Source organism: Thunnus maccoyii, chromosome 17 (genome assembly GCF_910596095.1).
Source record: "Thunnus maccoyii chromosome 17, fThuMac1.1, whole genome shotgun sequence".
Taxonomy (NCBI): Eukaryota; Metazoa; Chordata; class Actinopteri; order Scombriformes; family Scombridae; genus Thunnus; species Thunnus maccoyii.
The window spans coordinates 5,542,344-5,558,007 of NC_056549.1; the positions used below are offsets into that span (position 1 = coordinate 5,542,344).

The 15,664-nt window shown below is 38.6% G+C and overlaps 1 protein-coding gene across 3 annotated transcripts in view; it reads right to left on the bottom strand.

The window, feature by feature from the left end:
• The window catches only part of col12a1b (collagen, type XII, alpha 1b), a 152,239-nt gene that overhangs the window by 86,901 nt on the left and 49,674 nt on the right, over positions 1-15,664 (bottom strand). For all 3 annotated transcript variants that reach the window (XM_042391103.1, XM_042391104.1, XM_042391102.1), the window contains exons 22-26: positions 15,323-15,462; positions 9,188-9,323; positions 5,970-6,106; positions 2,983-3,112; positions 2,442-2,581 (exon numbers count right to left, since the gene is read on the bottom strand). In XM_042391103.1, coding sequence (XP_042247037.1) covers positions 2,442-2,581; positions 2,983-3,112; positions 5,970-6,106; positions 9,188-9,323; positions 15,323-15,462 — 683 coding nt within the window. The remainder of the gene's footprint in view (positions 1-2,441; positions 2,582-2,982; positions 3,113-5,969; positions 6,107-9,187; positions 9,324-15,322; positions 15,463-15,664) is intronic.

A 15,664-nucleotide genomic window follows, 5' to 3' on the forward strand; every position in this document is an offset into this window, starting at 1 on the left:
CGAAACGCGTCGGTCAACTAAAGTTGTTCCTCATACTACTGTTGCGGGAGTTCTCATCTTTCTAGACTTATATACCACTTTCAAAACATCTGTCCTCTCTGTATAAGATGTGCTCATTTTTGGTTTCACTGACACAATCACATCTGGTGGGTTTGCTCGTGCTTTTAACACTGTACAAATCTGTACAACAATCACTTCATTTAACTTTAGTTTGACAAGAAAATTGAGAAAAGAGGGGAAATAACATTTGAATGGTATTCTGCTATAAAACTCTGCCATATAATTTGTTAAGCACATTTGGGTCTGGTGTAAAACCATATGGTCCTTGTTTTTGCTGCAACCGACATTTTTTTGCTCAGTGGTCAGTGCACCTGAATAACTAACATTCTGGGTGGGAAACTTTGATAAATCAAGGTACAGACTTGTACATTTTGTTACAGAAGGTACAAAAGGCTACGACTCTGTATCTTGTTTTGTTAAAATGGATCTGTGATGTCTTTTTTTCCACCATTATTGCTAACTACCTTGTTCTCCCAGTCATATTTTTGGTTTTAAATAGTAACGTGTAACACTTAAATTAACCTCTTGATGAAAAATGATAATGACAACTCCTTCAAAAACAAAATCCTGCAGAATTTCCTTTACATTATGTTTCATTAAAACTGAGAAGAAGTGTTTGTTGTTGTGTGTTTGCATTGGTGAATAAAGAAAGCATAATAATGTGGAATTTTGAGATAAACTAAGGCTGTAATAAACAACCTGGTATGGATTTCATTCACAGATTTTTGTGCTGAAGGGTGTGCAGGGTGGGGAGACAAAAGTGGGCTCAAAAACAACCTTGGAGGGCCAAAGAATAACAAGAAGAAAACAAAGAGCGCATTATTATTGCTTCGGTTGAACTGGATGTTTTTATTTAAGTCTTGGAACACTCAATAAGTTTTGTGAGGCATGGCAGTTTAAAGGATCTGTGAAACCACAATGGATCATTCTTGAGATCTTTTTTTACCTCAATAATAAGAAAAATCTTAAACCTCAAATCTTGACCCTCCTTGGAGAGCAATGCACATGATAGAGAGGCAAGATTGTTACGGGAAGGTTGACGATTTAGATCTGGAGGAAAATCGGAGCAGTGAAGTCAGAAACTGCAGGTGTGCTTTAATGCTCTTAGCCTGAGCTCAGAGTTGTACTGCTGTATTCAAGCACCAGTTTTAATCAGAGGAAGGAAACACCGTCAGGCTACAGGCAAAAACCTCCACTATCGGTTGGATATAGAGGAGCAACTGAAACCAGATGTTTACTGTTGCTGCAAACAGGCGGTGCTGTCCAAGCAAAGCTAATCTGCATATTTTAAGAAAAAGCAGCAAACTGGATTATTTATCCAGCTGTTGATGATGCATTTTTGATAACAAATAGAAATGTAAAGTGGACAAAACAAATCCAGATACAATCTGGATACAATTCAAGATGCCAGATGTCTTGTTCTCAGCAAGTTTTAGATCTTGACTTTACATTTCCAAACTCTCCAAATCAGGAAAACTTTCAGAAAATGTGTCTTTGTCCACCTTAGTTTTTCAAACAGAATTAGAAAACAATTTAAGGGGAGTCACCTGTGTATAATGAACAGTGATTTACAACGTTTAATTTCTTAAACTTGCATCTGCTGATTAGTTAAAGCTCAAACGTGGAGATGTTTGTACGGCTGTTTCTTTAATAACTGTATATCCTGACAGGAGGTGGATCAACCAATCAGCTAGAGAGATGTGCATGGCAGCTTTCCTACCTTCCAGTGAACCTTTAGCACAATTATGGCAAAACACTAACAAACTTTATTTGCTGGTAAAGTTACGCCACCACTGAGTGTTAATGAAGGGAAGGACTGTAACATTTTTATGAAACTTTTAGGAAATACTATCATTATTATTATTATTATTATTATTATTATTATTATTATTATATTATTATTATGTGCTACAGGGTATTGCTGGAAAAATTTTATTCGAAAGACAAACAGTGAGCGAACAGATAAATGTTTGTTATTCAGCTGATAACCATCAAGCTTTGATGGTCGGAGTTTTCCAAAACTTCTTGAATGCATCAAGGAATAGTTTTCGAAACATTGAACTGTGTTATCATGTGATCATAAGACTGACGAAATAATTAAAGGTGACAAAAGGTTCACTGCGATGTAATTGACCAGAAGTGAGATAAACTCAATAACTAAGTGTAAAAGGGAAATCAACCTAAAAATCGTAGGTAATATGGTCAGTATGATAGTAATGTATATGTGTATATGTGATAAAAACTAGTAAGATAATGGTATTGTCATTTTCTTATCCATTTGTTAAGATATGAACATTGTTTAGTGTCTGTTTTAGTCTTTAAGGCAGTCTTATAAAGGTTGCACCAGGAGAAGCAGTCATGTCCCTGACTCGCTAACTTACATATTGGAAGTTGCTCTCCCCCTTCTTTGTCCAGCCGATGCGGTAAAGGGCCACATCCGGGGCTCCGTGCTCCCAGGTGGCTCTGAAGGAGGTCTGGGTGACCTCAGAGAACTGCAGGTTCTTAGGGGTAGGAACAACACCTGTTCACACAGACAGAAACACAAAAGAGGACGGATGTGTTGGTGATTACAAGGAGGCCTGAGAGATGAGGCAACGTCATGTGAGGACTATTTTCTGAAGCTGGAAGTGTATAACTGACTCTTTGTAGGCTAATGTGTGTGTGTATCTTTGTGAGCAAGTGTATGCTCTGCTGCTATTTGCCTTTGTGTGTGTACATGTCTGTGCTCGGGTAAAAAATCTGCGTTTCTGTGCATGCTGGAGGACCAGATTTTAGACCTTGACAGTGAGGACATTTAAGAAAAAGTGATGTCAAGACTTAGTTTAGGGTTAAAGTTGTGCAGAAGACAAACAAATAGATAAAACAGAAAAAGTAAGTGCATAATGGAAGAACAAAACACAACAATCACAAGCAGATTCAGACCTGTCTTAGCACTTCCGAGCACCGGGGTTCCGGGTCCAGCGGCGTATACCGGGGTAACGGCCACGTCGTACACAGTCTGAGAGATGAGGCTGGACAGGTCCAGAGTGGTGATGTCACCGTTGACTTCAGCCTGACGGGGACGAATGTAATTATCAGTTAATAAAAATCTCCTCACTACTCTAATCATAGAAAATGTTAAAAGTGCAAACACAGTGGCAATATCACAGCTTTGCACAAGTAAAAAAATTGCACGAGTCAGACTCATGACCGAAATGACATCAACTTTTGCATTGTTTTGCAGAGTTAATATATGCATTACCCCTCTATAATTGCAACAGTTTGTCCAATAGCCCATGCCTGCAAGAATTTGGTAACTAATTACATGATGGTTGTCATACTGTATAACGTGTCTACTGAAAATCCTCCATTCTGATTGGCGTGAAGGTGTGGTTTACCTTTGAACCTATGACTCAGGTGTTTGTTTGCAGTTCTAAATTAATGCAACATAATCAAATTATAAAGAGCTTGGAGCGAGGGTGTTTTGTGACCAATAAAAATGAAATTTAATTCCAAATGTGTTTGATATTTGCATGAAATGAGTGAAATCTCTCTGTATGTGTGTGCTGCAAACCGATTTCAAAACAAGTATAGAAAATATGGAGTGATGTGGTACACAGCATGAATATAATTCATGATATTTTAAAAAAGCAAGATCAAAATTTGTTATATAAGCCAGTAAACAATTATTATTTGATGGTATCGTATGGTGTTTTGTTGGCGAGTGGTCATTATATATTATATCCCTCATATACATTATGTTGTAACATCTACCTATGTGATGCTCATAACAGTTTTTTACTACATCTGCAGCTTTACTCAAGATTTTATGTGCTTCTAAGAGTTCCTGGAAGATAATCTTTCATTTTTTTCTCTGAAATAAACACATTTACCATCGAGGTAAAAGTAAAGACAGATGAAACTGTGTAGTTGTGGGGTCAGAGAATGTCAGGTGGTATGATAAATGAGTGCAAGGCTTTGATGTATAAAACGCAGAGACATCTCTCTTCACTTGATTTTTCCATTTCAGGGGAAAGCTGAGTCAAGTGAGCAGCGGTAGAGAAAAATAGACTCAGCACTCAGCAGGCATGAATCCAATGTGTGGGCTTCCTCTGCAGAGACAAGAAGCCCTCAGCAGTAATCCTTAAGAGGAGCTGAGCTGGAGCATCATCCATCAGAACTTTCTGGAAATGTCTCGCAGGTGTCCACCGACGGCACCTTGGGCTGTCGATTCATCCCAGACTGTTTGTCCTCCGCTGACATCCAAGTGAGAAATTATGAGGACGGAGTGGTGCTGGGATGATCCAGTCAGGCTGGGCTGACGGCCTGCGCTCCTCTGCCAGCAGACTGCTTTTCTCATAAAGCTCAGCCAACGAAGTGCAGCTAATACTCTGCCGAGAGGCCGGTTATAACTCTTGATTTGGTCCTCACTTGGTCTCTTTCCCAGAACGAAGCTATCACTGCTGACTAAAACTTCACCCTTATGAAGCACACGGGGAGGTTTAATTGTTTAAATCCACCTTTGAAGGACCTTAAAAACAATACGAACAAATTCAAACATGTTTTGCAGCCACTCGGAAATGGAAAAGGTCACGGTTGTACATCCCTGCTGTACAAATGAAACTGATTTAGATTATTTAGACATTACTTTCAAATTTGGAGAGTGTTTGAACAGCAAAACAAGGACACAGGAGATGCTGCTAGGAAATCATAGATCCAAAACAAATACAACCGCAACCTTTACCAAAAATTCTCTTTGGAAGCCAAACTACAATCCTTTCATAACCACAGAAAAGTGACACCCTTTAAAAGTAAACACAAGGTTATATAATGACAATGTGAAATGTATAAATGTTTATTTTACTTTGTTTCACATTGGTACGGCCCAATTAGCTAAAATCAAACCCCATTTATATTTTTAAAATGGTTTTAGTCATACATTTCCTCTGAAGCTGATTGATCAGTCTGATGAGTAGTGTATTTTTTCAAATTGTTTAGTTTATAAATGTCAGAAAATGGTGAGAAATGTCCAGAAGATGTTCATGTGATATAAAACAGAGAAAAGCCTTAAATCTTCACATTTAGGAAGCTGAAACCAGAGAATGGTTGCTGTTTCTGTTGGATGACGGACGTAAATGATCATCGATTGACTCACTGTTTTAGCACTACTAGGCCATTTAATGACATCTCCTGTGCTTTCACAGCTACATTCTTGACTTGAAACTTTGTGGTAAACCACTGATATGTTTAAAATCCAACTGAAAACACAATCAGTATATCTTGAAGTCAAAAAAAAATGTCAAAGTGATTTTAAATGTAGCATCTGGCAGGAGAATCAGACACAGAGTAAACATATTCGCCTGCAGCTTACAAGCAATGGGCAGACAATGTGTTGTTAGCAGTGGTATTGAAGAGCAAGAACCATACCAGCAGTTAAACTGATCAAATTGACATAAGTAGGTCTGTTCTTAAGTTGTTAAGGTGCTAAAGCTGACTAATTAGCCATCTCGCCTGCAAACTGACGTTAACAGTGCAGTTTTCCACAGTGGAAGTTTGTTTGGTCGCTCATTCGGAAAGCTGAGGGGCAGGACAAGACAAGTCCATGTTTCTAGATAAGAAGGAGAGATTAGCTCAAGAGCAAATGTGTTCTTGTTCAAAGTGTGTGGCTCTTGTTGTGTCTCAGGCTGCTGTGTGACTGACAAATACAGTTTAAAATGAAACTATTTCATTTGCTGCATGAAAATAAGTACAGCTGGTTAACGCAAAAACAGACGCTATCATGAAACCAAAAAATATAAAATATAAATCTTCTCTTAAAGTCTGATTTAAAAGAAGACTGCTGAGCAAAAAGCAAAATGCAGATTAAACTAAAGTTATTATGAACAGCTAGCAACCTTTACTGTTTTATCCTGTAATCCTGCATCCTTTACCTCTCTGATTTCTCCGTTTTCTGGTTTGTAGGTGATCGTGTACTTGAGGACTTCTCCGGGGGCAGCGTCCCAGTTGAGCTTCATGGTGCTGTGAGTGACATCGGTGATTCTCAGTGCTCCAGGAGGAGGCATGGGCACTAGGGGAGGACAAGGTAAGCCTTTAACCATTCCGACTCAAGTACAAAAACATTTCTAATCCCAGTGTCACCGTTGATAATTCTGTTTGGACTTTAAAAGATGCTGACTGATAAGGTAGAGCCAATGCTTACTGAAATAGCTGAAAAACAGACAGCAGCTTGTTTTTAAGTGCTGCCACTTTGGATATTCTGCTTTTCGGTTCATCTGTTTTCTATCTGTAAGTTTTCAATTCAAAACATAAACTCCAACATGTGGGAGTGTGATCCTAGTCCTAAAAAATGGCTGCTGACATGAAAATAAAACTTTGTTAAAAGGGACCTATTATGTTCATTTCCAGCTCTATATTTTTATTTTTGGACTCCACTAAAGTATCTTTGCATGAGTCATAGTTCAAAGAACTCATTTATCTTAACCCTCAGTTCAGCCTTTGTCTCTTTAAGGCCACCCTCCTGATGAGCTCACTCTGTCATGTTAAGTTACTGCTGATGAAAACCCAACATTTCCTGCCTTACTGCTTCACATTAAAAGCTTTTGAACGACTAAAAATAGCAGGAGACTTTTATTGTGAACGATTTACAAGAAGCAAAACGTGTTCCTCACCAAATTAGCAGAGCTTTGTTAGCGGCACTAAAAACCGTCGACATAACAATGTATGGAGATATTTGGAGCTATTTATTCAGTGGCTCAATCAGAAATAATGCAGGGAGGAATAGTACAAGCAGACAAGCAAACAGCCACAGTGAGGATGATGTTTGATGAAGAGCTGTAGATGACCATCACACCTCCAACAGGTAAGCTACTTATTTTACTTTGCCCTGCTGCATAATGGACTAATTGGCATGACTATCCACAATAGAAAAATGCCATAATATTAGCAGAGTGGAGCAGTGAAATTGCGTATGCTGTGTGTGGAGCAGATGACCATATAAAGACATCCATCATGAGGCTCAGGCTGAAAGTAGAAAAAACCATTGGAGACCAAGTGTTCAGAGCAGTCCCAAGCCAGAGCTTGTGACATTTTATATATATGACTGAAAATAAAGGAAAAAACCTTTCCTAAGACATTTTTCTAATAAAAAAAGTGGCATTTTAAAGGATGAAAATTTGAGTATGTTAAAAAGATTATGCAGGGAATATGATGTGACAGTAATAAGATGATAAGAGCGGAGGAGTACACATTTAGGAAACTTCTTTCAATGAAGGTTACAGCAAATGTTATATATATTTAAGAAAGAAATTCAACATCCATATATCTTACTCTTACTCTTGCGATGACAGGATATTTTAGAACTTGTTTATAAAAGCTTAGTTGAGAGTCGTATATCTTTTAATTTATCAGGTTGTGTAAGATCCTGTGTGCCAAAAGCATAAACACACTGTCAAGTCAGCCTGACATCATATTCATCTTGAGCCATTTCCTGTTGGGAGGACCAATCGGTAGTGATAGCATATCCATCCCGCAAACATAATTTTCAGTTGAGACAGACACAGTGGCCGGGATCACTAGGAGCAGTTACCTTAATGTTTTTCACAGCAGCCAAAGAAAAATGTCGATTTAAGAGTTGTTATTTTTGTATGTGGACTTCAAACAACCTGTGCAGCTGTGTTGATCTCATTTATGCTTTGGTAGCCAGCTATGTAGGAAGATGATGTACCCTTTCTAAATTCTGCCTACAAAGCTCTGATTGGATGAACTGGCGAAAGCAGCCCTCAATGGGCCACAACAGCAGATCTATTTGAACAAAATCAGAACCAGGCAAGGCTTATGTTGCTTAATGAGTAGGATGGCTTTGTGCCTGTTGGTTATTTATTGTCGCTTTATTTGTTGCTTGCATCAGTGTTTGCTTACATCACAAGCAACCAACATATTTCACTAATGACAAACAGAGAACGTTAACAAATGTAGATGCCTCCACAACTGAATGGTTTGATGAGTATGACAATGATATGATTCATATGCTGTGCTAGTGTACTCGGTCTGCGGCAGTTTTCTTGGTTTAGACTCGAACCCTTAGTTTCAGTGAAAGGAAGTCTTAATACTACCAGATCTCAACCTCAAGCTCATCGTAAAAATCAGTCGCACATTTAAGAACAAATAAAGCAAACATTAAAGGACAAATGAGCAAATAAAAGCACTTAGAGCCATGCACTTAACACATCGTTAAATTATATCAGTTTATCTAAGATATGTGTAAAGACTGCAGCCACGATAAATAAACTTTTAACTGTTGTCTTTATAGCTCAACGCGATTCCCACCTCGCCCAGCAAAGACTAACATCAGCTCCTTGCATTGCATCATGGGGCACTGTTTGTGTTAAGCAGTTTTCCGCCTCAGATCAGATGCTAAGTATACGTTGTTTAAACAGAGATGTTGGAGCAGATTTGCAGGGGGAAAAAAAAAGCAAGTAAACGAGTTCCATCAATGTGTGTGAAACAGGATAATGAGCAGAGAAATCAAGTTGTTTATCACACAAACCATATGGAAGAAGCAGAACGCTTTCCCATAACAGTAAACTACTGCAGAGCGATGATGCTATCTGCCTTCTAAGTTTCCTCTTTAATCACGCCTGTCGCCCCAAAGGGCAACCAGTGTCTCGCGAAAAAAGCCATTGAACGTGGAAACTGAGCATTTCTCTCAAAAGGCAGAGGTGGTGGGAGAAGTTTGCTTCGTGAGGGCAAATAGAGGAAGTCAAGTCAATTTCATTTATATAGCACCAAATCACGACAGAAGTTATCTCAGGACACTTTTCACATAGAGCAGGTCTAGACTGTACTCTTTAATTTATAGAGACCCAACATTCCCCCATGAGGAAGCACTTGGCAACAGCAGCAAGGAAAAACTCCCCTTTAACGGGAAGAAACCTTGAGCAGAACTGGGCTCTGGGTGGGCGGACATCTGCCTTGACTGGTTGGGTTCATAGAGAAAGAGGGAGGGAGAGAGGGGATAGAGAGACACAGGGAAGCACAGCAACAATAACAACAATAATAGAAATATGACTAATAATAATAGTAGCAGCAGTGGGCATCAAGCTGGACTAAGGGGACAGCAAGTGGAAGGTGAAAAGGCAAAGACACTTACAGGTGGTCTCAGAGCCCTGCAGAGGCTCACTGCTCAGCTCGCTGTGTATGGAGTAGACATTGACGAGGTACTTGGTCAAGTGGGTCAGCTTCTCCAGCACTACGGTGTTCTGCTTCCCGTCGACGATCACCTCAAACTACAAAGGAAGAGTCATTAGTCCGGCTGCAAATTATCAACAAAGTTCTTGAGCACCAGAAAGTCTTCCTATCAAGTTCATAGGATTAGAATTTCTTGATTGTGAAAGAACCAAAGAATCTTGCAAACTATAAATGACATTTTGGGCCTCAAACCTTCATGAAATCCGACATAAATCTAAAAAAACCCACCAAAGTGAGGTGGTAACAAAAGTCTCTATGATAAAGTACGTTTGCTTGTGTTTAGATACATTTAACATTTTAGAACTTGTAAAAATACATATAGAAGTTCATATTATAATCATATAATAAAAAATATTCATATAATAAAAAATATTATTAAGGTATCGTATTGAAACCATGGTACTGTTTTTTGAACAATGAAGACGCCTCACGTGTGATTAATCTCAAGAACAAATCATCTGAAAAGTCAAAGATGTGGCTATAATCATTGGTTTCACTTGTCTTATTGTGTGTGTTGTTTTCTTTCCGTTTTGTTTTGTATTTTTGTATAACTGTAAAGACATTAAGTATCTAAGTATGCCTGGAGAGATGACCAGCACACCTCCAACAGGTAAACTTTACTTTACACTGGATATAGTATTGTATATCTTATCTTATCTTACTCCTCTAACTTAAAAAACTTAAAAATGTATTTGAGGTAATCACTCCAAAACACCAAAATGTATGTTTATGATCTGAACAACTATATATTCCATGTACAGATGTATAGTATATTGTATGAGTGTCAAGTGTTGTCAGCCAGGGAGCGAAAAGACCTTTTGCCGTTGAAACAATTGTCAAGTTTTGGGAAGAAGCTGGAGAAGATCTGCCAAGTTTTTGTTCTTTTCAAAAAAGGAGAAAATCTCATTTTAGAGGAAATATCTATTCAAATATTGTGAAATCACAGAGAGGAATGATTGCGGTCTGAAAGGACTTCTGTGCTTATCACCTCACCAAACTTTCCCTACCATCAAAAAGGAAAAAGATCAAGGTACAGCAGGTCGAGAATAAAATGTTCTCACTAATCAGGCAAGTACAAACACATGCTCTCATCAAAATTTTAAAGCTGAGCCTTGGAGGATTGAACTTTTATTGTTTCAGAAAACTGGTAACGACATTTGACTTGAGCTGGCAAAGTTTTCAAACTGACTGAAGCCCATCTTAAAGGACACAGGGGATGTTAGAAGAGCACTGGACAGGAACTCTTCTTTTCTTTATTGTCTGCCACAGTGACTGGTGAATTTAAAAAAAAATCACCAAAAACTTTCATAGCCAAAATGATTTAATGATTTATAAAGGCCAGAGCGGACCAACATTTCTCTCAAGTCAACTTTTTTTCTCTTTGGCTGCTGGCTGATTGTCCTTTCCAGGCTTCAATTTCACTCAACTAATTGTACAATACATCACTCATGTCACATTAAAAGATGAACACACAAAAGCAAGCAGTTTGTCAACTAATGACCATGTAAGTTTGATATCTACATGTAAAAAAGTCAAAGATCTGGATGGAAATTGGTGGAATGATGTCTCTTGGCAATGAGTTCATCAGGATCTGTCAATCAGTGTTTGGTGGTACTCCAGGTATTTCAACCATTAAATGATTATAGTCTGTTAGCTGAAATGACCGTGCTGCGTTCATGTGCTGATGGGAAATTCCTCATGTGGGACGTCCAAGTTGGCTGCTAAATGGTGTCACATTCCTGAACTATTCTGTTGGAAAATCAAACCCAGAGGACAAATGACAAACAGAGAGAGGCTGCAGCTTCACAAGCACTTTTGTGCTCTGCAAGTTATTTATGTCTTTAATTCATTAAGTTCAAACTGTTTCCAATGCAAATCAAGTTGTATAAAGTGTTTTATAAAATCAAGTTTTGTTTTTCTTGACTCTTGTGGAGCGATAGACACTCACTTCTGGGAAAAATCGTGAAACCAGTTGATTCATATTGGAAACAGGTTAAAGTTTTTTTTTTATACTTGTTTTCATAAAATAAAGTTTGTAGTACTCTTTTCATCATTTTTGGTCATTTTTGGGGACGGTTCCAAGAGGCAGTTACTTGGAGAACTTGCTCATTAAACCACAAATTAGTTACCCTATGACAACACACCGACTTTGGGATACATTTTTTTCTACTTTCTGTAATTTCATTGGTGCAATATCTGCGTGGGTGGGCACTAAAATGGTTTGTGGATAACTCCAAGTCCAACAGCCTAACAGGCAGTTTTGAGCACACTCACTCAGAGTTGCAATGATTAGTCGATATATCGATTAATCAATCAACAGAAAATAAATTGGCAACTATTTTGATAATCCATTAATTGTTTTCAAGCAAAAATGTCATTTAAATATTTTGGGGTTTGGGACTGTTGCTCGAACAAAACATGCATTTTGACGTCTGCTTGATTTCTTTAAATGTTTTTCACTGGCATTCATGGGAATTTTTTAGTTTTTTGAAAAGAGTCTACAGCCATGCTAGCGGCTCTGTAAGGCTGTACTTCGGCACAGCAGTGGTTTGAGCTAAATGCTAATGGCAGAATGTTAACATGCTAACAATGACAGAGTTAAAATGCTGACTGTGGTTTGCTAATTAGCGCTTCAGCTAGGCAAGGATATTGCTGGTGATTTTCTGTATTTTTCTTATTGTCAGCAAATTTCATGTGCAGAAACTGATCTGCTAACAAGTATTGTGTGTGTGTATCCAAAGCCTGATATATCTTGTTCCTCTGTGCTGCAGACCTCCGTTGTTATCCAACAACTGAGACATTTTTCAAGTAATATTTCATTAATGTTTTCCATTTTTGAAGTGTAGGTGCTTCTTTGTTTTTCCAGTTTTGCAATGTTAGCTTAATGATGAAAGAAGAATTTGCCACGCAGTTGGGTATCTCATTTTCCCAACATTTTGAAAGAGACAAATCATTTATGAAAATGCAACTTTACAATTATAAGTTTTTGAAATTCATCTTTCAATGTTCTCCCAAGTCTTTATAATTTTATCTCAATACCGCATGTATGAGGGAATCACTTTGTGTGCCACATTTTAAACATCTGTCTGAGGAGCTGGTTTCAAACTTATGAATTTTGTCTCTACTATAGTATATTATTTATTACCATTAATTCTGTTTTTCCTTCATTCATTTTATAACCTGATAGCTTTGAAAATTCGGTCATAATTTTAATGACATATGGAATCAAAGTGTTTACATTACTTAAATAGAGTAATAAATCATCAGCAAATAAACTAAGTTTGTATTGCTTCTTACCAATTGTATTACCACTTTTTTTCTGTCTGTCTAAATTTTTGAGCCAAAGGTTCAATTGCTAATCCAAACAGGGAGGGCGATAATTCTGATGTTTAATTCACCAAACAATTAATCAATTAGTCAAGGAAACTATCAGCACAGCTGTGTCTGCTTTACACCAGACACAGTCTGGAAACTAAAAACGTGATCGCTGTTATTAGTCTTTGGAGCCATTTCTAAATAAACTAACGTGACCAATCTTCATAATGAAGGACCGTGTCACCGAGTGCAGCAGTATGGCTCACAGATGTGTTTTTAATAGTTTTTGGACAACAGAGGTCTACAGCACAAAAGAATAAGATATATCAAACTTTGGATACACACACAATACTTGTTAGTAGATCAGTTCATCGTTGGTTTGGCTCCGCATGAGAGATTTAACGACAATAAGAACAATGCAGAAAATCATCAGCCTTATCCTTGCCTAGTGCCTAAGTGCTAATTAACAAACCATAGCATGCTAACACACTACACTAAGACAGCCATGACCATGAAGTACATCGTCACAAAGCTGCTCGGGTGGGGTAAATATTCCAAGTATATAGTAATACAGTATGTTTAATCTCATGTCAATGTGCCGTAGCTTGAGCCCTGATCTTCCTTGCTATCAGTTGCACCTTGTACTGGTAGATATCACTGTAAATTAGACCCTAACTATAAATATCCAGCATGTAAATATCATATATCTCATATACTTTTGTTCATACATGCTTTAAAGCCTGATGTAGACACATGGAAGAAGAGAGAGACTGTAAAATGAGGTGTCTCGACCCAGTGTGAGGTCTATAACATTAAACTAAGTGGATCCAGTGGAAACTCTGCTTGATTTCAGACGAGCCCGATTATAATCACACAGGCTCCATCTGACAACGGCCAATAAAAGCACAAAGGATGGAAAAGACCCAGTGCTCTGTTTTTAAAGACGGGACTGACAAGAGGTTAAGTGTAAACTAAATGCAGGTTCACCAAACAACTGGGATCCAGATTTCAAATCGTGAGGGCCAAGTAAACACAGCTTTGAATAAAAGCCAGACCTGGGTATGTGGAAACACTTTCAAGAGTTTTTTTTCACCTGCCTTGTGAGGTTTGCCACATAGGATGACAAATAGCAGAAAATTAAACAACAGGAGGGGATTTAACTATCAATTAGTCTGTTTTTGTGTGACTGACAACCTGTCATTATTCAAATTCCCGGAAAACATTAAATCTCACCTGAATGGTACGGGTCACAGATATAAACAAATAAAACTGCTATCTGTTACAGGCTAAGCCAGGTCTAATAGGAGCCAAAGAGAATTAATAAGCAAACAAGATGCTATTTGATATTCAGGATCTTATCCAGCACTAACAGATGGTAAACATAAAGTTTATGAACCAGGAAGCACACTGAACAGCTCCAACTAACAAAGCATTTGTTGAATTACCAATTACTTATTACTTAAAATATGAGACATTTTAGCATCTTTACACTAGTTTGTTCTATATGGTTGTTGTTTTTCTAGCTTTAACGTCCATTATTGACCTTGGAAATAACAGTGTGACAATAAATTGGTGGAAATGTTTTTGGAACTTTTAGCCACATTGCGTGGCCTCCATCTGCAGATGGAGTTCACTCAGTTGTCACAGAAGGATGGGGATTAGGTCACAAGTGTTTGTGTCAACATAATGATGGAAATTTGGTCCCCTGATAAAAACTGAGCCATCTTCAAAGAAGGAAGAAACTGGCGCGTGTCTGTGCTTAGTACACAAAAAGTAAACGTTTTTTTAAAATCATACTTGGTGGACAAAGCTGTTCATTTGAGTCAAGGGCCATGATGACTGCAAACAAGTGGAAAAAATCCAAGGCATTCACTTAAGTAGCACAAGAAATGACAGTTGAGTCTAAAAGTACCTTAAAGTGCCACGACGGCTGCTAGATGCTCCAACTGACTCCCATTCAAAAGGCCTCAACCTCTCTCTAGAAATACTAAGTCAGTCATGTTTTCCAACGAGTCATTATGGTCTCAGTCTCTAAATACAATCCCTCTAATAAGTGTTGGCATGCCTGCCCACCCCCTGACTCCAGGACTCGCAATATTTCACTAAGTTTAACATTACTTGATTATAATACCTGCTCTGTTAGCACAATTTAGCTAAAGTAGCTAACATTAGCCCAAGTGTGCAGTGCTCGGTGCTCCTAGTAAGCTAGCGGTAGCTGTGGTCCAAGGTAGCGGGGCATGTTTCCACAGCGTGAAAGGCAACACTCCGCACTCCTTATTTGGTCCTGGTTCCAAACGGAGAAGACGCCGACCATGAGCTGCAACTCTGGGCTTCGAACTAGCACCAATGAAATCAACAGGTGACATCACACCTCAGTGGTTCCATCTTTATATACAGTCTTTGGTTTGAAGTTCATGTGCCCTCTGATTTGCTCTTTTTTAAATTTGGTTATTGAGGAACTGAGGCTGATTTGAAGTTGTTCTGTGTAAAAATTCAAGCTTACCTTAATACTGTCACTGACTGTTTTCAGTTGATTGGTTGATCCCCAACACAAGCTGCACCCTTGTTGAGTTGTACCAACATAATGTCATTCTTACGGGTCTAATCTGAAGTCAATGAGTTGACAGTTTAGCTCTGGTGTCAGCTGTTGGTTTTGCACCAGTGGCACTACCACTATAGAGACCGATGGAGGGTAATAAGAGGGGGAGAAACTTTATCTTACCTCCTTTGTGGGATCAGCTTCTTTCATGTAAACAACGCGGAACTTGTCCACCGGACTCTCGGGCAACGTCCAGGTGGCACGGAAGGAATGGTGGGTCACGTCCGAGGTCACCAGGTTGGCTGGAGCCTTCAGTTGAACTCCTGAAATGGAGCAAACAAGAGCTAGAATGTGATCCGACATGTCAAGTATTTCACACCGTGAACCCTGCCACCACAAATCTGCCCTCGTCGTGTTTCGCTCCTCTGACAGTGAAGCTGTGAGCTGTATATTTCAGCTCGGGCTTTCTTTAAAAAATGTTTTTCCCCAGCTGTGCTGTAAATCATTTTTGTATTTCCTCCTGAA